At 43.8% G+C, this 23,051-nt stretch overlaps 1 protein-coding gene across 1 annotated transcript; it reads right to left on the bottom strand.

Annotated features, from left to right (window-relative positions):
• Positions 1-811: 811 nt before the first annotated feature.
• Positions 812-20,799, bottom strand: NXF3 (nuclear RNA export factor 3; the record flags this gene model as incomplete). Its single annotated transcript, XM_081081666.1, has 19 exons — positions 812-865; positions 976-1,036; positions 1,401-1,583; positions 2,128-2,200; positions 2,683-2,725; positions 2,821-2,936; positions 3,041-3,099; positions 3,218-3,325; positions 3,441-3,496; positions 3,582-3,695; positions 3,990-4,026; positions 5,366-5,475; positions 5,694-5,774; positions 5,898-6,002; positions 6,097-6,180; positions 6,779-6,932; positions 7,153-7,327; positions 10,772-10,955; positions 20,728-20,799. The coding sequence occupies 19 exons, from the start codon at positions 20,797-20,799 to the stop codon at positions 812-814; spliced, it is 1,869 nt and encodes a 622-aa protein (XP_080937792.1).
• Between the last annotated feature and the right edge of the window lie 2,252 nt (positions 20,800-23,051).

The following is a 23,051-nucleotide window of genomic DNA, read 5'->3' as shown; positions in this document are numbered from 1 at the left end:
CCGGAAGCTTGCCTGGATGGTGTAATTAGCATATTAGCTCTTTATTATATAGGAGTCACAATTCTGGCTAAATAGGTAATTATGGTTGGATAGCTTTTCATAGATTTCTTGGGCATTTCTACTGCTTTTAATAACAATTCTGCTTTAATATCAGTTCCCCTTTTCTCTACTGATTTCTTTACATATCAATGATATTACTCCAATGTCAGTCATAAATGATGACAATTTCTTCTTCCTAGGTTTTTACTGCTCTTTAATACTGTTTGTCCCCAAGGGAATTGTTTTTAAATTTGAATAGATTTGTATGGCTAAGAAAGTAATGCTGTTTTCTGCCTAAAAATATTGGACTAATACACTAGGGGAACAGACCACCTCCCCCAGGTCTACCAGAGTAACAGAGCACACTACCTCAGAAGCCACATGGCCTTGGGGACATAAACAGCCTGGGTTGTAAAGAGATCCAGGATTTGAGTCTCTACCACATTGTTCTCCAAGTACTCATTGACCATCTCTGAATTTCCCTTTCCTCCTCTATAAACCAATGAATGGATTTTGACTTGAATGATTTTGCAGGGACATAACATGCAACGTCATTCTTTATTATGAAAAGAATTAGGGTTCCTGGAAGGAACAGATACACAAAACAACCAGCCCTTTGGGTGGATGAGTGTCACTTAAGCATTGAATTACTACCTCCAATCAGACCTCCTGGCTCAATAACAGGAATATAGTAAGACTGGAGGAAAAACATAACAAAGATGATGAGGATGAAGATGATGACACCCAAGGGGTTTTTGGTGAGGCTGTGTTCTTAGGATCCAGGATCAGCTTGTGGAAGGGCCTCCTCTGAGAGCTTGTACTTGGCCTGGAGGAAGTAAAGGGAGCTAGTTGGGAGATTAGTACAGCCAGGAGCTCTGAGTCTCATCCCCAGGCCATCCATTCTTCACTCATTTGGCCTGAATTCCCAGACCTCACCTTGCACAGAGAGAGCACCTGTACAGCTCTAGTGTAGTCCCAGTGATTATCATGAAGACACCTGGGGTGGAGGAAGGGCAGGAGACATCCATTAGGACAAAAGTGGAGACAATCTGATAACACTCTGCTATTTCATAAACTATGTGACAAATATGCCTCCACATTTACATATGCAGCAAAATAAGCTCTATGTTGGAAAAATTCCTGAAGCCCAAATGTGTCAATAAAAGAATGAGGTCCAAGAAATAAAGAATTTCATAAAGGAATACATACCTGTTCAAAATAACTGTGTTGCTTATATGCAATGAGAGATAAATGTTCAGAGGAATAGGTGAAATAAACAAGCAAATTACCTGCAAGTTTCTATTATTTACTCCTCTGCTCCTCCCAGCTTCCTCCTATCCCCATGCACACCCAGCACTCACTTCTGAGACAACTGGAGGCTCATTCCATACTTGGTGGAGAAAACCTGCACCATTTCTTGCTGCTCCTGGGAAAGGGTGGTCATGGAGCTGGTGGTGGGTGTAGGCACTTCTATGGAATGCACACTCTGAGTCGTGTTGGGCGTGGTGTCCCTCACAAACAGTTCATCATTCATGATGCATAGACTGGAGAAAAATGGGCCCTCAGACAACTGATGGATGGACAACCCCACACCCTCAACAATGATCCTGCTTCCACTGCTACTCAGCAACTAGATTCCTCCCATACCCATCTGTATCTGCTCCCCAGATTCCTTACCTGGTAGTTCTGCCCCTCTCACATCCCCAGCCTTGGAGAGATTGTCTATCAGCTTCACTAGATTTGTACCCCTAACCCCATTGCATTTACTCAGTAAAACAGCCCACGGGAGAAGACAATCTAATCCCATTTTCAGAGGAAGACATAGGTCACAGAGAGGGTCATGTGATTTCACTCAGGTACAAATCTAGTGAGTGTTGGCGTCATGAAGAGAACCTGAAAGAAACCTGAAACACTTTCAGTGTTCTAACTCCAGAGCCCAAGCTCTTAACCTCTTTGCAGGTCTGTTCCTTGGATCAACCTGCTGACTTCCCACAACACGGAGAAAACTCTGAGAACATGCACTGCCACATTCCCACAGCCCTGAGCCCAGGTTGGGCTGTATGTTCCCACCCAGAGCATAACACTCACCTGGAATCACTGGCAGGGGTAGTGATGAAGGTCCGGGTGAAGGCACGCACAGAGCCCTGAGACCTTCCTTCCACTTCAACAACAACAAACAACAATACCATGTTGGAGTTGCACACATTTAACATGTTCACACAGAATACCCCAGTCAGGGTGGACTTCATACTAATTCCCAAGGGGACAACTCTTCACTGGGACTCAGAGTGTCGGAAATGAGGAGGGCAACCATAGGCGCAATCTCTTCTCACTAACGTGGTTCCTACTATGTGCCAGGCCCTAGAGCAACCACCTCACAAGTTCATTTAATTCATTGTTTTCAGCTACCCAAGAGGTACGTATTATTAGTCCCATTTCACAAAAGAGGAAAATAAGAGGTTAAGTAATGGGCCCAAGTTCTTACAGTCAGGATCTGGGATGAAAACCATCAAACCCCATACCTGTGTTCCCAACTACTGAACCACTGCAGGGCTGACAGGAAGCTGAGAGATTTCTGAGAGGGAGCCCAGCAAGGGGGAGGGAGCAGTGGACATCTGGGGAGAGAACTCTATAGGCCCTCACCTTCCTTGAACACCCCATTGACACAGAAGCAGAGCATCCTTTCCTGAAAGGGAGAAACACAGGTGTTCAGTCACCATCTACAGCTCCCACGTACCTGCATCTTTCTGGGCCTGTCTGAGAGAGGAAGCAGGTGCTCACCGACTGGAACAACATGTCCACCACGAAGGAGCTCAGGTCATGCTGAGTTTTGGGCAACACACAGAGCGTGCATGTAATGTCATATTTTGTATGTCTCAGCAGCTGAAAACGCAGGTCTGTGAGGGAAGGACAGCAGAGGTCAGGGTTGCCACTCCCTGGGCCCTATGACTGACCCTTCATGCCCCCTTTCCCTGCCCAATCTTCCCCATCCCACACGCACTGGGGTCCTGGAGGTTCTTCATATTCCTGTTATCCTTGAAGTACTCAAACAAGCTGCTTCTAGGAGAAAAAGAAGAATAGGATGTGGAGGTCTGGCCATGGGAGTGCTTCCATGAACTGACTGGTTTCTGCTGGGGAGACACCCCCCCAGAAAAAGAGTTTGAGCTGTGATACTCACTGGGCTGGGTCCTTGGGGTTGAAAGGAATGGTCAGGGAGAAGCAGGCCTTGTCATGATAAGTACAGAGAAGACAGTGCCGGTCTCCAGAGTCATAGATAGAGTAATATCTGTGGTAGAGCAAAGGGGACAAGCTGCTTTGTTAACCAGGCCCCAAATAAGATGTGAGAGTTCCAAATAGCAGTCCCAGACCTCCCCATTCCTGGTGTTTTCAGGAGTACTTACTGCTTCAGAAATTGCAAGACTAGACTCTTCAGTGGGTCAGATCCAAAGAAACTTCCCTGAAATCACAACAGTGCTCAGGACCACAGCTGATACCCCATCTTCACTCACCACCTAAAACCCTGTTTGATTCCCCGTCCTCACCTTGCAGGATGGTACATTCTTGTGGGCTTCAATCCCCAAATTAGTTGGTGGGGGTGGCTCCTGACCATCCTGGGGAAGGAAGAGGAAGTCAGCCTTGCAGGCCAGCAGGTGGTACTGAATGATCGGGAAAAGGTGAGGGTGAGGGTCAGAAGTCAGGTGCAAAAAAGCCTTGGAAATTCCATGAGCAGGACTACACTTGTACCATCATCATGGGGGGCCTGGAGCCTGTGGAAAACTTGTGTGAAGAAGGTCCAGAGCCTTTGTCAGATTCCAACATGGGCCAATCCACTAATGAGGATTAAGGGTCAGATCCAAAAATGTAACTTGAGCCAGACATACAGGCATTTAGAGCAGGTTGTGGGAAGTGTCTGTGCTACTTAAAGGAGTCAGTCATGGAGAAACACTTACCAGGCATAATAACTTGGGGAACAATTCCAGGATGCAGCTGCCAAAATAAAGACAAAACAGAAACATAACTGAATCTGCAGAGCAGCCCTGCCTTGTTGGAGCAAGCAAACCTACATCAGACATATAGCCCAGCTATACTCTAGTGTCCCAGCCTTCCAGGGACCTGGGAACCTTCCCCAAGGACTAATCCATAGGAAGAGCACTCGCCCTTCCTCCTGCCCTACTCCCATTCCTCCATTCTGCTAGGTAGCTCCCATCTAGATGCCCTGATTCCCTTCTCCAGTGACATAAAGAGCAGCATTTAGAGCAGCATACTTTTCCTGCACCTGCCAATGTTGGGTCCTGGGATCCTAGTTAGGAATGAAAAACTCGCACATGTTGGACTTGGAGCCCATGGGATAATGGTTGAGCCTTTGTTACCTGTGAGAGTCTGAACTGGGCATGGGAAACACAGCAACTACAGGATCAGGAGACTTTCCCCAGAAGGAATAAAGAAAAGATCAGGCTCAGCTCAACTTAGGGAGAGGGGATGTGTGGTCCCCTATTATGATCACTGCCTTCTCTCTCATGGACCCCTGTGCACCTGTGCCTATCTTAGTTGGTTTCTTTTCTGAGCAATCCTACCCATGTCAGGCTACCCAGAGCTCCACTGAAGGACCAGACAGGTGATGTGATGTGTGGAGGGAGGGGTACTGAGCGGACTGTCCTTCTGTCTCCTCAACTCTCTGTGCCTTCTGCCTTCCACTGCTGCCTCCAGAGGCCCTCTGCTCACTGGTGATGGCTTACTTCTGGCCCCATAACTCAGGGAAACCTGTTTTTTCTCAAGGAAAGCCCAACTGGTGGCATTGTTCCAGAGGAACTAATGTCATGACAGCAGCCACCCAGGACTTCAGCCCTTAACATGGGGCAGTAAACTTCCCATGTCTGCCTGGGTTTGGAGAAGAAACCCTTTTGGATCAAAGGAAAGAGTTCCACTCATGGCAGGGGAGGGTAGCCCTTCTCAGCACAGAACTGGAAGACCCGTCTCAACATGAGGACCTTTGTTGGAGGACCTTTCCCATTCCAGGTCACCAGCATCTGATTCAAGACTGGTCACCCCTAGTACTGGTGATGAGGGGATATCATGCTTCCTGGAGTACAATCTTAGGAGGGCATGCTGGATAAGTTTGGGTGCAGAGTCAGGAAACTGACCACAGAACAGGAGAACAGGTGAGCAGATCAGAAGAAGGAAAGGATACCTCTAAGCACAGGTGAAGGACACAGAAAAGAGAGTGGAGGGCCTATGATACTCCCAGAAGACCTGTTTGCTGCCTCTGCAAACGTATACTATCAAGGGTAGGTCAGGCTCACCAGGGGTGAAAGAGGGTACAACTAACCTTACGTTGGTTGAATTATCTGGTAAGGTGGTGCATATGGGGTTTCTTTTTGCACTCATGTCTTCTGGCTCCAGCCCTTTGCCCTGGTCCAATTCCTCTGCTGACTTCACCTGTGATTACGGGGAGGAACCACATAGACCAGAGAAAGAGAGCCAAGATGCCTGTGGCCCCAGTCCCTTCTTTTTCTAACAAATCCACTTCACTACCCCTTGTCATCACCCCATGGGGTTCAGTGGCTCTGACTCTGAGGTAGTGAAGGGGGGCAATATGTGGGGTAGAAGAAGTGGGTCTGGATATGGATGCACAACTGATCTGGAGTCTGCATTACCTTTATCTGATCCTCCTTTTCTGACTTCAGCTCCTTCTGCACAGCCTGGGGTGCATTAGAGGGGATGACAAAGATAGATATCTGCAGAGAATACAAGAGGGGCTGGGTAAGCACCAGGAAATCTGAGCCTTTGGATTAAGCAGACCTTGCCCCTGTCCTGCTCTCTTGCCCCTGGCTAGTCCTAGTCATGCCTTTGGTACTTACCTTCTCATTATTCTTATCACAAATCTTGCCACCAACATTCTTCAATGCAAAGGCAATACTGGCATTCTCAACGAAGAAGTGGGCCTGCATTTTCTCATAGTGAAACTATAGGGATAGTGACAAGAGAAACAGAATATGAGACCAGAGCCACTGCTCATCTGCCCTGTTACTTCTCATCCATTTTATTGTCCTCTCTTACTTCGACTGGAGTAAAGGGGACGCTGCATTGCTTCTGAATCAAATTCAGCAGCCACTTCTCATCATATTTTATGCCGAATGGAATCTAGGAGCCAAAGAAAAGATAGGAGAGATTGACATAATGGCATCTAAGGTTATGAATAAATCCAACCAGGTTTTCTTTTCAGATTGTTTTTCAGCCTTTAAAACAATTGTTTAGGGTAGGCTAGTATCCATTATTGCTAACTTTTGTACCAGACATGAATTCCCTAAATACCACTCTTTCCATTCAAATAGTTTTCCTCAAATAATCAACTTAAAATGTTTAACATGTACTTCCTTTTATAAAGTTCTAAGAGATCCTACCTAAGGCAGACTTAGCCTGCACCTCTCACAAGGACCTCAGGGACTCAACATCCTACCGCATTCAGCTTGGACTAAACTGTGCCTTCAGGTATGGAGTTGCTCCAGCTCCTTGGCAAGTAGCTTCCTCCTTTGCTTTTAGACTACCTGTCTCATCTTCCCTGCAATCAGTCTGTTTTCTTTATATTGCTTCTCTGAGTCTGCCCTTAGATGACCCAGGATGTTAACTCCTACTAATAAAAGGACACATTGCCAACTCCTCTGCCCCAGAAAGGTATCTAGCATTTCTACACAAGTCCAACACATTCTACATATTAGTTCCACTTTTCTAGGACACTCACTGTGATCTTGAACCAGCTTCCTGAGGTCTCATCCTGCTTCTTCTCCTCCATTTTTGTCTCTGGAGGTTTTTGCTCTCTTTCTTTGTTAATATGGGTTTGGACTCGTTCCTGAAAATTGCCTCTCCAATGACAGTGTGGAATGGCATAGGGAGCACTGTGGAGCAGTGGAGAGAAGGAAGTAGTCCATATATGCTCAGGAAGTCTTCTATACATGTTGACCCCCATTAATACTGAAGCTAAAATAAAGTTTTCTCAATGATTAACTTGATCTTATCATTCCTCATTCTTCCTGGTTGGAGAGAAGAATGACATTTAACTCCAAGGTTATGTATTTCATTGGTGGTGCATTTTAGCCATGCTACCTGGTCACTTACTATCTTACTCGGGTGTCCATACGAGCATCACTTGTTGCTGAATCTCCATCTTGTTGCTTGTGGGATGAAGGATGAATGCCAGAACTTACTTGTTCAGACACATTGTTATATCTCCTTCGGTAAATACCCCAACGTCTTGGTCTTCTTTCTGTGGTGTCACCTTCTGGATTGTGCCCTGAAATCGAGAACAACACATCAATGGTCTCAATACTAGAAAATGCCCTGGGGAGATATCATAGCTAATGGAGAAATATTACTGATTCTTATAATCTATACTAGTATATATAAAAAGCCAGCGACTGGAATGCTGTAACGACTGGAATGACAGGTCGCTATGATGCCCACTGCAATCAGCGAACACCCGATCAGGGGTGGGGCCAGCTGGCCAATCTCCCGTGGCCCCACCCCCCAGCTGGCCCTGCCCTTGATCAGTCTGCAGCCCCTCCCCCCAGCCAACCCCTCCCCTAATTGCCCCCTATCCTAATATGGGGTGGGGCCAGCTGGCCAACCTCTTGCAGCCACTCCCCCCAGTTGTCCCTGCCCCCAATGGACCCCAACCACCCTGATCAGCCCACAGCCCCTCCCCCCAGCCGGCCCCGCCCCTGATTCCCCCTTACCCCAATAGGGGGCAGGGCCAGCCAGCCAACCTCCTAAGCCCCTCCCCATGGCCGACCCCACCCCCAATGGGCCCCCACCATCGCCATGGCCCGCGGCCCCGCCCCCAGCCAGCTCCACCCCCGATCACCCCCCTACACCAATTGGGGGTGGGGTTTGTTGGCCAACCTCCCCCGACCCCTCCCCCAGCCCCATTCTGGGGCAGGGCCGACTGGCCCACCACCCACAGCCCCGCTCCATGGCCAGCCCCTCCCCCAATCAGCCTCCCACCCCAATCTGGGGTGGGGCCCACCAGTCAACCACCCGTGGCCCCTCCCCCCAGCCCGCCTAGCCCTGATCGAGCCCCAATTGGCACAGGCTGGCCAGCCAACCTCTCGCCATCTGACAGGCCCAGCCTCGATCTGCTGATTTGGGCCGGGCTGGCCAGATCCTACCCATGCATGAATTCGTGCACTGGGCCTCTAGTCTAAAATGAAATACATCACAGTGCTAAAAATGTTGAAGGACTTCACTGTGGTTCCACTTCCTGGGAGATGAGAGGTAGCGACTATTCACAACCAAGAAGAAAAGCAAAGAGGAGAGGATTTGGGTGTTGAGTTTAATCTGTGATGTTAGTCCCTGTTAGTGCCTTTTTCAGGCTAGGTGACCCTGGGACAAGTTATCATTTGTAACTCTCACTTCCTTCCTCTGTTCTAGGGGCATAATAAAAACTACCCTGAAAGTTTGGTGTTATGGTTCAAGGGTCAAAGGTAAGTTCCCATCTGAAAAAGCAATTAGAATAATGAAAGAGAGGTCTGATGAAAAATCTAGAATGAATATGAATAACACCGAAAGAGAAGGGGAGTGCCTTAGGTGTAGTTGCTCAGTTGGTTGAGCACTGTCCTGTGCACCTAATGGTCGCAGGTTTAATTCCAGGTCAGGACACATACCTGGGTTGCAGGTTCAGTCCCCAGTTAGGGCACCTGTGGAAGGCAACCAAGCAGTGTTTCTCTCTATCTCTCTCCCTTCCCCTCTCTCTAAGCATGTCCCCGGGTGAGGATTAATAAAAAGTTAGTGAGAAGGGGAAGGAATTAAAGAAGATGTAGTGAATATATCTAACCCATGTTTAATTTGAGTCTGGTAAAAAGAAGAGGAAACAGTGCAGAAGTGGTATTTGAAAAGATCTTGGTTGTGAAGTTTCCAAAAGTAATAAAATATCAAGTCCATATAACAATATTCATAGGGGAAAGAGTATGCTTTAAGGAAAAACATTCCTGAAGAAAAGATATGCATTTCATAGTGATGTTAACATAGAAAATACTGAGAACATTTGTGACCAGAAGACTGAAACTAAAAGAAATATTAAAGATTCTTCTCCAGGCAGAAGAAATATGATCCCAGATGGAGGCACATAAAGGCAGGAAAGAAAGACTAATGAGCCCTAACTGATTTGGCTCAGTGGATAGAGCGTTGGCCTGCAGACTCAAGGGTCCCAGGTTCGATTTCGGTCAAGGGCATGTACCTTGGTTGCGGGCACATCCCCAGTAGGGGGTGTGCAGGAAGCAGCTAATCCATGTTTCTCTCTCATCGATGTTTCTAACTCTCTATCCCTCTCCCTTCCTCTCTGTAAAAAATCAATAAAATATATTTTTTTAAAAAAGAAAGACTAATGATATTTGTCACTATGTAGGCAAATCTAAAAGAATATTGATTCTATAACACAATGATAATAATTTATTCTGGGGTTTAAATATGTAGAGAATTGAAATGCATGACAATAAATTGGGAGAACACTAAATGGAATCAAAGTGTTCTAAGGTAATTTCATTGTGTGACCTTAACAGTTTCTGACTAAATATTCCAAATACAAATATTATTGGAATGGGTAAGAAACATTCCAACAAATAATCCTTAAAAGAGATACATGCAAAATGTTAATGATCTAGAAAATCTGAAATAAAAGTAGTGGCAAAAGTATACCATTTACATATGAATCTACTCAAAGCTGGTTTAAACATATTGATAAAAGACAACATGTAATCTAAAGAAAAAACATTACTAGAGGAAAGAGGAGATTTCATTAGGGTAAAGGGTTTCATGCAATAGGAAGATATTAATAAAAAAATTTAAATTTGTATGCAGGTTTCAGAGCCAAAATATGCAAAGCAAAAAGTGACTGTAATAATGGACAAATCCACAGTTACAGTGGGAAATTAAAAATATGTATATTTATTTACTGATTTTTAGAGAGAGAGGAAGAGAGGGAGAGAAAAACATCTACATGAGAGGGAAACATCAATCAGCTGCCTCCTGAATGATCCTACTGAGGATTGAGCCCACAACCTGGGCATGTGCCCTGACCAGGAATTGAGCTGGTAACCTTTTGGTGCATGGGACAATTTTCAACCAACTGAGCCACACTGGCCAGGGCAACAGTGAGAAATTTTAACACATCTCATTGGGTGGCATATAAAATGGCTGGCAAATATTCAGCTACATGGAAACATAGACCAATGCACATAACAACCACACAGGGAATATTCCAGAATAGGCCATATGCTGGGCCATAAAGGAAGCCTCAAGAAGCTTCTATGGGAGTAATACAATCTACCCTGAGTACTTAATGTAAAGAATCAAGGGTACTGGTGGGTTCTCTGCCCCTCCCCCACCTCTGGTATGCATCCAAATAATGTTAATTTATAGCCCCCAACCTAAGTGACCCTCTCTACTCTCCAACCCCTGGACTGCACAACTCAGGTATTTCCCTTTAAGAAAGGAAAAATGAAAAACACCTCAGCCACATCCACAGGAGGGGAAGTTTCCATATAGAACCAGTATGAGTGTGGCAGGGACCACTTGGCCCATTTCCTCAAGAGGAAGGGAAATAGTTTGGGCCTGTCCTTACCACTCCTCTTTTAAAATGGAGGTTGCTTAGGTGTCCTATCGATTGGAGTGGGGGAGGGGACCCAGAACTCCTCTAGCCCTGTGGGAATCTAAGGCCAAGGCCTCATGCTTATCAACTCACCCATACCATTGCCTGAAGGCAATAACCTGTCACCAATGTCTCCACAGGTTTCTTGTGAAAAGAATCTGTGAGGTCTGGAGCTGGAGGTTTGAAGATCAACTTGGGCTGCTGAGGAAGACAAGAGCTGGTCCCAAACAACTTCCTCAGGGACAGACAAGATGGAGTCCTTACAGGAAGTCTCTTTCTTAAAGGCATAGTGAAAACTCTGGGGGCTAGAGGATACTTAATACGATTCTTATAGTCCCTGAGCTTGCTACAAACTGCCAATAAGTATATTGTTTCCAAATGAACACCACCTGCAGAGAAGGCCAAATAGAGTCAGGAGGCCTGGGACCCAGCTGTTAGTAGCTACAAACACAGGGAACTCTGCATGCTAAGCTCTGTGTCGGTTGCCTACACTGTGATCCCTCATTCTGCAAACCCAGGGAATTTTAGTGCAAGCTATTGGCCAGGCTCTGTACTTGCTACATTGCATTTGCTCTTTTTTATTCATTTTTATTGAATTTATTGGGGTGGCAATGATTAACAAAATTATACAGGTTTCAGGTTCGCCACCCCAAGTCAAGTTTCTGAATATTGCCATTTATCCCCTATACCTTCCTTAATTCCCCCCCCCATCTGCCACCCCCCATAATAACCAAACTGTTGTCAGGGTGCATGAAATTTTTTCTCTCTTTTTTTTTCTTTTGTGTTATATCCATCCACCCCAGACCGTTGTCAGCCTGCTCTCTATGAGTCTAACTTCATTTTGCTTGTTAGTTCATTTTGTTCGTTAAATTCCAAATGAGTGAAATCATATGAAATGTATCTTTCTCTGACAGGCTTATTTCACTTAGCATAATGCTCTTCAGTACCATCCATACTCTCACAATGGGTTAAGATTGCCCTCTTTTTTATGGCGAAGTAGTATTCCATTGTGTAAATGTATCATGATGTTTTTTTATCCACTCTTCTACTAATGGGCGCTTGGGCTATGTCCAATTCTTGGCTATTGTAAACAATGCTCCTAAGAACATATGGGTGCATATATTCTTTTGAATTAGTGTTTCAGTTTTCTTCAGATAAGTTCTCAGAAATGGAATCACTACGTCATATGGCAATTCCAATTAAAAATTTTAAAGAACATTCATACTTTTTTTCACAGTGGCTGCACCAATTTGCATTCCCACCAACAGTGCACAAGGTCTCCCTTTTGTCTTTGTTGTTTGTTGATACATTGATTCTGACAGGTGTGGGGTGATATCTCACTGTGGTTTTAATTTGTTTTTCTCTGATGATTACTGATGATGAGCACCTTTTCATATTTCTATTGGCCATCTGTACATCCTCTTTGGAAAAGTGTCTATTCAGGTCCTTTGCCCATTTTTAATTGGATTTTTTGTTTTTTGGTGTTGAGTTTTATAAGTTCTTTTTTTTCTGCATTGATAAGGTATTACATATGTGTCCTTATCCCCCCATTGCCCTCCCACCCCACTCCCATTCATGCCCTCACCCCCCTGGTGTCTGTGTCCATTGGTTAGGCTTATATGCATGCATACAAGTCCTTTGGTTGATATCTCCCCCTTAACCCCACCCTCCCCTACCTTCCCTCTGAGGTTTGATGGTCTGATCGATGCTTCTCTGTCTCTGGATCTGTTTTTGTTCATCAGTTTATGTTGTTCATTATATTCCACAAATGAGTGAGATCATGTGATAGTTATCTTTCTCTTACTGGCTTATTTCGCTTAGCATAATGCTCTCCATTTCCATCCATGCTGTTGCAAATGGTAAGAATTCCTTCTTTTGTACAGCAGCATAGTATTCCATTAGTATATGTACCACAGTTTTTTAATTCACTCATCTCCTGATGGGCACTTAGGCTGTTTCCATATCTTAGCTATGGTAAATTGTGCTATGAACATAGGGGTGCATATATCCTTTCTGATTGGTGTTTCTAGTTTCTTGGGATATATTCCTAGAAGTGGGATCACTGGGTCAAATCGGAGTTCCAATTTTAGTTTTTTCGAGGAAACTCCTGAAAGAGAATTACAAGCCACTATCCATCATGAACATAGACGCTAAAATCCTCAACAAAATTCTAGCAAATCGGATCCAGCAGTACATCAGAAAGATCATACACCATGACCAAGTAGGATTTATCCCGGGTATTCAAGGATGGTGCAATATCCACAAATCAATAAACGTGATACATCACATAAACAAATTGAGAGATAAAAATCACATAGTCATATCAATTGATACAGAAAAAACCATTTGACAAAATCCAACACCCTTTCTTGATAAAACCCTCAGCAAAATGGGAATAGAGAGGTCATACCTCAACATAATAAAAGCCTTATATGACAAACCTACAGCCAACATCATACTCAATGGGCAAAAACTAAAAGCATTCCACCTAAGAACAGGAAAAAGATAGGGATGCCCACTCTCACCACTCCTGTTCGATATAGTACTGGAAGTGCTAGCCATAGCAATTAGACAAGAAGAAATAAAAGGTATCCAAATTGGAAAAGAAGACATAAAACTGTCATTATTTGCATATGACATGATACTGTACATAGAAAACCCTAAAGACTCCATCAAAAAATTATTAGACTTAATAAATGAATTTGGTAATGTAGCAGGATACAAAATTAACAACACAAAATCTATGGAATTTTTATACACCAATAGTGAACTTACAGAAAAAGAGATTAAAAAACAATCCCATCCCTAACCAGTTTGTCTCAGTGGATAGAGCGTCAGCCTGCGGACTGAAAGGTCCCAGGTTCGATTCCGGTCAAGGGCATGTACCTTGGTTGCGGGCACATTCCCAGTAGGGGGTGTGCAGGAGGCAGCTGATCAATGTTTGTCTCTTATCAATGTTTCTCTCTTCCTCTCTGTAAAAAATCAATAAAATATATTTTTAAAAAATCCCATTTACCATTGCACCAAAAAATTAAGATACCTAGGAATAAACTTTTTTAAAAAATATATTTTATTGATTTTTTACAGAGAGGAAGGGAGAGGGATAGAGAGTTAGAAACATCGATCAACTGCCTCCTGCACACCTCCTACTGGGGATGTGCCCACAACCAAGGTACATGCCCTTGACTGGAATAGAACCTGGGACCGAGAACCAAGATGGCGGCATAGGTTAACGCCGGAGTTTGCTGCTTTGAACAACTACTTCAAAAGTGAAACTAAAAGACGGAACGGACATCACCCAAAACCACTGGAACGCTGGCTGAATGGAAGTCCAACAACTAGGAGGAAAGAGAAACGCATACGGACACTCAGAGGAGGCGCAGTGCTGAAGTCAAATTCTGAGGTGTGGAGTGCGCGGAGCGGGCTGGCGGCGGAGGGCGCGGTTGGCGTTTTCAATCGGGAGGGAGTCGCAGACTCTGAGCTCCAGATCCGGCCGAGTCTTTAGGGACCCAGACTCAAACGGGAGAAGCGGGTCTGTCTGGCTTCGGTCAGAGCGAGTGCAGCTTTCTCTCCGAGCTTTGCAGCGGGTGCTGGGACTCAGAGAGGCAGAGCCCCTGGGGACAGGACTGAGAGCCGCCATAACTGCTCTCTCAGGCCCACCCTGTTGATCCTGTGCGACCCGCCCCGCCCAAGCCCTGCACAGAGGCATTTGCCGGATAGCCTCAGGCAAACGCCAGATTAGCACCTCCCTAGAGGACAGAAGTTCTCTCACTGCTGACACAGCTGATTCTCATAGCCACTTGGCCTGGAGGTCAAACCCTCCCTGGAATTAGCTACAACAATCAAGATTTAACTATAAAACCACAAACAAAGACCACTAGGGGGTGCACCAAGGAAGCATAACAAAATGCGGAGACAAAGAAACAGGACAAAATTGTCAATGGAAGATCTAGAGTTCAGAACCACACTTTTAAGGTCTCTCAAGAACTGTTTAGAAGCCGCCGATAAACTTAATGAGATCTACAAGAAAACTAATGAGACCCTCGATGTTATATTGGGGAACCAACTAGAAATTAAGCATACACTGACTGAAATAAAGAATATTATACAGACTCCCAACAGCAGACCAGAGGAGCGCAAGAATCAAGTCAATGATTTGAAATGCGAGGAAGCAAAAAACACCCAACCGGAAAAGCAAAATGAAAAAAGAATCCAAAAATGCGAGGATAGTGTAAGGAGCCTCTGGGACAGCTTCAGGCGTACCAACATCAGAATTATAGGGGTGCCAGAAGATGAGAGAGAGCAAGATATTGAAAACCTATTTGAAGAAATAATGACAGAAAACTTCCCTCACCTGGTGAAAGAAATGGACTTACAGGTCCAAGAAGCGCGGAGAACCCCAAACAAAAGGAATCCAAAGAGGACCACACCAAGACACATCATAATTAAAATGCCAAGAGCAAAAGATAAAGAGAGAATCTTAAAAGCAGCAAGAGAAAGAAACTCAGTTACCTACAAGGGAATACCCATACGACTGTCAGCTGATTTCTCAACAGAAACTTTGCAGGCCAGAAGGGAGTGGCAAGAAATATTCAAAGTGATGAATACCAAGAACCTACAACCAAGATTACTTTATCCAGCAAAGCTATCATTCAGAATTGAAGGTCAGATAAAGAGCTTCACAGATAAGGAAAAGCTAAAGGAGTTCATCACCACCAAACCAGGATTATATGAAATGCTGAAAGGTATCCTTTAAGAAGAGGAAGAGGAAGAAAAAGGTAAAGATACAAATTATGAACAACAAATATGCATCTATCAACAAGTGAATCTAAGAATCAAGTGAATAAATAATCCGATGAACAGAATGAACTGGTGATTATAATAGAATCAGGGACATAGAAAGGGAATGGACTGACTATTCTTGGGGGGGAAAGGGGTGTGGGAGATGCGGGAAGAGACTGGACAAAAATCGTGCACCTATGGATGAGGACAGTGGGTGGGGAGTGAGGGCGGATGGTGGGGCGGGAACTGGGAGGAGGGGAGTTATGGGGGGAAAAAAGAGGAACAAATGTAATAATCTGAACAATAAAGATTTAATTAAAAAAATTAAAAAAAAAAAAAAAAAAAAAGAACCTGGGACCTTTCAGTCAGCAGGCCAACACTCTATCCACTGAGCCAAACCGGTTAGGGTGCTAGGAATAAACTTAACTAAGGAGGTAAAAGACCTGTACTCAGAAAACTATAAGACACTGAAAAAAGAGATAGAGGAAGACATAAACAAATGGAAGAACATACCATGTTCATGGATTGGTAGAATCAATGTAATTAAAATGTCCATACTACCCAAAGCAATCTATAGATTCAATGCACTCCCTATTAAAATACCCATAGCACATTTCACAGACCTAGAACAAACTCTCCAAGAATTCATCTGGAATAAAAAAGACCCCGAATAGCTGCAGCAATCCTGAGAAAGAAGAACAAAGTAGGAGGGATCTCAATACCAGATATCAAGCTGTATTACAAAGCCACTGTTCTCAAAACTGTCTGGTACTGGCACAAGAACAGACATATAGATCAATGGAATAGAATCGAGAACCCAGAAATTGACCCAAACCACTATGCTAAATTAATATTTTACAAATGAGGCAAGAACATACAATGGAGTCAAGACAGTCTCTTCAATAAATGGTGTTGGGAACATTGGACAGATACATACAAAAAAAAAATGAAACTAGACCACCAACTTACACCAAACACAAAAATAAATGCAAAATGAATAAAGGACTTAAACATAAGACAAGAAACCATAAAAATCTTAGAGGAATCCACAGGCAGCAAAATCTCAGACATATGCCGAAGCAATATCTTCACTGATACAGCTCCTAGGGCAATGGAAGCTAAAGAGAAAATAAACAAATGGGACTACATCGAAATAAAAAGCTTCTATACAGCAAAAGAAACCATCAACAAAACAACAAGAAAGCCCACTGCATGGGAGAATAAATTACCAATGTTATCACCAATAAGGGTTTAATCTCCAACATTTACAGGGAACTCATACAATTTAACAAAAGAAAGATAAACAACCCAATCAAAAAATTGGCAATGGACCTAAGTAGATACTTTTCAAAAGAGGACATAAGGAAGGCTAAGAGACATATGAAAGCATGCTCAAAGTCACTAATCATCCGAGAGATACAAATCAAAACAACAATGCAGTACCATTGCACATCTGTCAGAATGGCTATCATCAACAAATGGCAAGTGCTGGTGAGGATGCAGAGAAAAAGGAACCCACGTGCACTGCTGGTGGGAATGCAGACTGGTATAAGTTCTTTATAAATTTTGGATATTAAACCCTTATCAGATGTATCGGTGAATATATTCTCCATTCAGTGGGTAGTATTCTCATTTTGTTGATGGTTTTCTTTACTATGCATAACCTTTTTACTTTGATGTAGTCCCTTTTTTATTTTTTCTCATTTCCCTTGCCTGAGGAGATATATATCAGAAAAAAATATTGCTTTGAGAAATGTCCAAGATTTTACTACCAATGTTTTCTTCTAGGATTTTTATGGTTTAGAGTCTAAATAAACGCCTTTAATCCATTTTGAGTTTATTCTAGTGTATAGTATAAGATAGTGCTCTATTTTTTTTAACATATCTGACCAATATTCCCAAAGCCATTTATTGAATAAACTATCTTTACCTCAATGTATGCTTTGCCTTCTTTGTCAAATATTAATAGACTATAAAGGGGTTGGTTTATTTCTTGGATCTCTGTTCAGTTCCATTTATCTGTATGTCTGTTTTTATGCCAGCACCATGTGGTTTTGATTATTATGCCTTGTAGTATACTTTAATATCAAGTAACATGATTCCTCCATTGGTATCTTGATAGAAGTTGCATTGAATCTATAGATTGCTTTGGATAGTATGGACATTTTAATGATGTTATTTCTTCCTATCCGTGAACACAGCATATGCTTTCACTTATTTGTATTTTCTTCTATTTCTTTCTTTAGTATCTTATAATTTTCTGAGTACAGGTCTTCTACATCATTGGTTAAATTTATTCTTAGATATGTTATTATTTTTGAAGCAATTGTGAATGGGATTGTTTTCTTAATTTTCCTTTCTGATAGCTCATTATTAGTATATAAAAATGCAACTAATTTCTGGATATTTATTTTGTATCTGGCAACTTTACTGAATTCATTTATCAGTACCAGTAGTTTTTTGGTGGAATCTTTAGGGTTCTTTATACAGTAGGTCCTCGGATTACATCGGAGATCCGTTCCTAAGGTGCAACATAATGCGATTTTCACCGTAAGTCAGAACCCACCTACACAAGCACCTACTTCACTCACATAGAGCACATACACAGCAGTAATGAAGTGAAACAGTAAAAAAAAAAAAAAAAATTAAAAGAAAGGTAACAATTCCTGACCTTTACTAGTGGTAAATAAATAATAAAAACCCAAAGCACATATGTACATACATCGAAATAATGAAACTTTTTTTTTTTATAAATAAATGAGAGATGGCAACATAACCACAAAACGACATACGTCGAGTCTGACATAACCCAAGGACTGTCTGTATACAATATCATGTCATCTGCGATTAAGACAGTTTTACTTCTTCCTTTCCAATTTGGATGCCTTTTATTTCTTCTTGTCTGATTGCTGTGGTTATGACTTCCAGTACTATATTGAATAAGAGTGGTGAAACTGGACATCTCTGACTTGTTCCTGATCTTAAGGGAAACACTTGTAGATTTTTCCCATTGACTATGATGTTGGCTGTAGGTTTTAATATATGGCCTTTATTATGTTGAGATATATCACCTCTATTCCCACTTTGCTGAGAGGTTTTATCATAAATGGATTCTGGATTTTATCAATTTTTTTTCTGCATCTACTGATATGATCATTTTTTAAAAAATATATTTTTATTGATTTTAGAGAGGAAAGGAGAAGGAAAGAGAGATAGAAACATCAATGATGAGAGAGAATCATTGATCAGCTGCCTCCTGCATGCCCCGTACTGGGGATCAAGCCCACAATCTGGGCATGTGCCCTGGAATGGAACTGTGACCTCCTGGTTCATAGGTCGACGCAAAGCCACTGAGCAATGCTGGCCGAGCTGATCATGTTGTCTTTATCCTTCATTTTGTTTATGCGATATATCAAGCTTATTGATTTATGGATATTGTACTACATCTGCATCCCTGGAATAAATCCCACTTGATGATGGTGTATGATCTTTTTAATGTATAGCTGGATCCAGTTTGCTAATACTTTGCTGAGAATTTTAGCATCTATGCTCACCAGGGATATTGGCATATAATTTTCTTTCCTTGTAGTGTCTTTACTTAGTTTTGGAATTAGGATAATGCTGGCCTCATAAAATGAACATCCCTCCTTTTGAATTTTTTGAAATAGTTTGAGAAAGATAAATGTTAGTTTTCTTTTTTTTTGAAATATTTGCTAAAATTCACCTGTGAAGACATCCAGTCCAGAAGTATGCTATGCAATTGGACAAATGCTTGGGTACATGTTGCCTCTGTTTCCCAAGGTAGAAACATTTCCCACTCTGTTGCATTTCTTGTTTCAATGCTGGGCTTCCAGGACTCACCATCAGGTTTGATCTAATTTTGCTTGGTTTGAGGTCATGCTCTCCATGGATATTTCTAGTTATGCAGGTCTACATATCCAGAGAGGGAGAATGGGAAGCAGATAAGAAATTGGTTGACAGTGCCCAGCATAAAGTAGACCCATGCACATTAATAAATTGAAATGTACATGCAGGGTAAGTAGGAAGTGAAGCTAAGTATCTTTCCTCAGTCTTTTTATATACATATTAGAGGCCCGGTGCATGAAATTTGTGCATGGGGGGGTGTCCCTCAGCCCAGCTTGCACCCTCTCCAATCTGGCATCCCTCTCACAATCCAGGACTGCTGGCTCCCAATCGCTCACCTGCCTGCCTGCCTGATTGCCCCTAACCGCTTCTTCCTGCCAGCCTGATCACCCCCTAGCCACTCCCCTGCCAGACTGATCAATGTTTAACAGCTCCCCTGCCAGCCCGATTGCCCCTAATTGCCCTCCCCAGCTGGCCTGGTCACCCCCAACTGGCCTCCCCTATAGGCCTGGTCATCCCCAACTGCCTCCCATGCTGGCCTGGGTCCCCTCCCAAGTGCCCTCCCCTGCAGGCCTAGTTGCCCCTAACTGCCCTCCCATGCTGGCCCGGTCACCCTTAACTGCCCTCCCTTGCCAGGCTGGTCGCCCCTAACTGTCCTCCTCTGCAGACCTGGTCACCCCCAACTGGCCTCCCCTATAGGCCTGGTCATCCCCAACTGCCTCCCATGCTGGCCTGGGTCCCCTCCCAAGTGCCCTCCCCTGCAGGCCTAGTTGCCCCTAACTGCCCTCCCATGCTGGCCCGGTCACCCTTAACTGCCCTCCCTTGCCAGCCTGGTCGCCCCTAACTGTCCTCCTCTGCAGACCTGGTCACCCCCAACTGCCCTCCCCTGCTGGCTTGATCACCCAAAACTTCCCTCCCCTGCTGGCCGTCTTGTGACAGCCATCTTGTGTCCACATGGGGGTGGCCATCTTTGACCACATGGGGGCAGCCATTTTTGTGTGTTGGAGTGATGGTCAATTTGCACATTACCTCTTTATTATATAGGACTAGAGGCCCATTGCAGGAAGATTCCTGCAAGAATAGGGCTTCCAGCAGCTGGAGCAAAGCAGAGAGGGGAGCGAAACCCACTGAGGCGGGCTTTGCTCCCACTCCGAGCTGCTGCGGCTGGGTTTCCCCTCCCGCTCCCAGCCGCTCCTGCTGGGTTTCCCCTCCCTCTCCCAGGCACTCCTGCTGCATTTCCCCTCCCACTCCCAAGTGCTGTGGTGGTTTCCCCTCCTGCTCCCAGCCACTACTGCTGGGTTTCCCCTCCCGCTCCCAGGCGCTGCCCCTTCCCCTCCAAGCCGCTGCCCCTCCAGCTAGCAGCCGCTGTGGCTGGGCTTGCCCTCCCACCTCCTGCCTCCCACCTCAGCAGCCTTGGCGCCGTTTCTGTCCTTGCGGCCTCTACTTAGCTCCCTTCTGTACTGCTTGGCCTCCATGTTGTCCTCAGTCTTTGCTCGCAGCTGGTATATGCAAATTAGCTGCCATCTTTTAGCTTCTATAATTGAAACATTGTGTCTTTTGGAGCTGTTGCTTCAGGAGCTCAGAGCTGGGCGGCGGCAGGCGGGGAATGTTGGCTTCCTCTGTCACTGGAGCAAGCAAGCCTCATGTTCACTTCAGCTGCCTGGCTGCCGGCTGCCATCTTGGCTGGCAGTTAATTTGCATATCTCGCTGATTAGCCAATGGGAAGGGTAGCGAAGTTACGGCTAATTACCATGTTTCTTTATTATTAGATAGGACTAGAGGCCCAGTGCATGAAATTCTTGCACAGGGGTGTGGTGGGGTCCCCTCAGCCCGGCCTGCACCCTCTCCAATCCAGGACTCCTTGGGGGATGTCAGACTGCCAACTCCTGTGGGATTGGGCCTAAACCAGCAGTTGGACATCCCTGTCACAATCCTGGACTGCTGGCTCCTAATTGCTCACCTACCTGCCTGCCTAGTAGCTTCTAACTGCCCTTACCTGCCAGCCTGCTTGCCCCTAATTACCCCCCCTGCCAGCCTGGTCACCCCTAACTGGCCCCCACTGCCGGCCAGGTTACCCCCAACTGCCACCTCCTTGCCAGCCTGGTTGCTCCTAACTGCCCCCCCCCCCGCCGGACTGGTCACCCCTTACTGCTCCCCCACTGGCCTAGTTGCCCCTCACTGCCCCCCCCCACCAGCCTGGTCACCTCTTACTGCCCCACCCTGCTGGCTTGGTCACCCTCAATTATCCCCCTCTCTGCCAGCCTGGTTGCCCCTAACTCACCCCCCCACCAACCTGGTCACCCCCAACTCTCCCCCCTGCTGGCCTGGTCACCCCTCACGGGCCCCCCACCAACCTGGTCATCCCACGCAGCCTGCTGTTCAGTCGTTTGGTCATCCCTCACTAACCCCCCTGCCAGCCTGGTCGTAGGCAGCCATCCTGTGAGGGTGTGAGGGTTAATTTGCATATTACCTCTTTATTATATAGGATGACTTGTTCAAAGAGAGTGGAGATCACAGAGTACTTACTGTTTTGTAATCTACTTGAAGAAAATATTTGTTTCTGTTTCTTAAAATTCTGCCTTTTCATTAGGAATAATATCCTTAGGAAACAGAAAGATGCCATCTAGACATCAGAGTCAGAATTGTAGGTGTGAAAGTCTCAGCTAGGGGCTTGGTAAACTGTAGGGCGTTTAGAGGGACTTTTCTACATGCTGACAATGATCCTTCTTTATTTATGTCCATCCTGGCATCTTCAAGTGCTAGGGCTGGAAGTCCAGCCTGTAAGTGAACTGAATAGAAAGCTGCAAGAGTAAGTGTGTGGATAAATTGTTGTGAAGAAGATTGAGGTATAGAAACATACAGATAACACACACACACACACACACACACACACACAGAAACACTGTAAAATAAAGTGTGTTTATGTTCTTCTTTTCCCCATAAAAACCTTTATTTATAAAACCATGAATTTATTTCCAAACCAAAGAATATAAAAGCATCATATTTATAATCAGTGTATAATTATTTTATATCTCCAATCTTTTATTTTTTAAAATTCCATATTTTAAAATCTACAGAAATAGAAAATTTTAAAAATATTCTAAATCTCACCAGTGCTCACACATTGAATTATCTGAGAAACTTTTTTAAATTTTCTATTTTTATGCAGCATTACATAAACATATTTCTAAATCAGTAAATGTATTTCTAAACTATCATTTTATGACTTGATCTGCAGATTTTCCTGTTAATAAATTTTTATCTCAACAACTTTTTCAGATTACCAATGAATACTTTGTATTGGTGAACAATTATTAAACAATATAGAAATGTAAATGTAGAAACTAAAATTATTCTCTCTCTCCCTATAGGCCTCCCTTCTGCTCATCATAATACAAATATAGTATCCGTTAATTTATTTGTGCCTGTTTTTCATAATTTTCCTCTGTGTCATGCACCCACTTACAATTACACACATATATATACATGTTGATATATTCTTTTACAGAATGAAATATTATATGCTATATTTTATAAATCCTGTTTCATTTAATGTGATTCATTCTCATTTTATTTAATTTGTTTATTTGGCATATTTTTAAGTGTTCATTGTGAATTTATATTTATACATACATTCTCCCTGATATCAGTTGACCCCTCTATTGTTTAAGAGTATTTTTTACATCATTTATATAAACCTTATGTCAAAATATAGGTGGTAATTTCC

Source organism: Myotis nattereri, assembly GCF_964212035.1.
Source record: "Myotis nattereri genome assembly, chromosome: X".
Taxonomy (NCBI): domain Eukaryota; kingdom Metazoa; phylum Chordata; class Mammalia; order Chiroptera; family Vespertilionidae; genus Myotis; species Myotis nattereri.
This window is presented reverse-complemented; position numbering and strand designations above follow the sequence as displayed.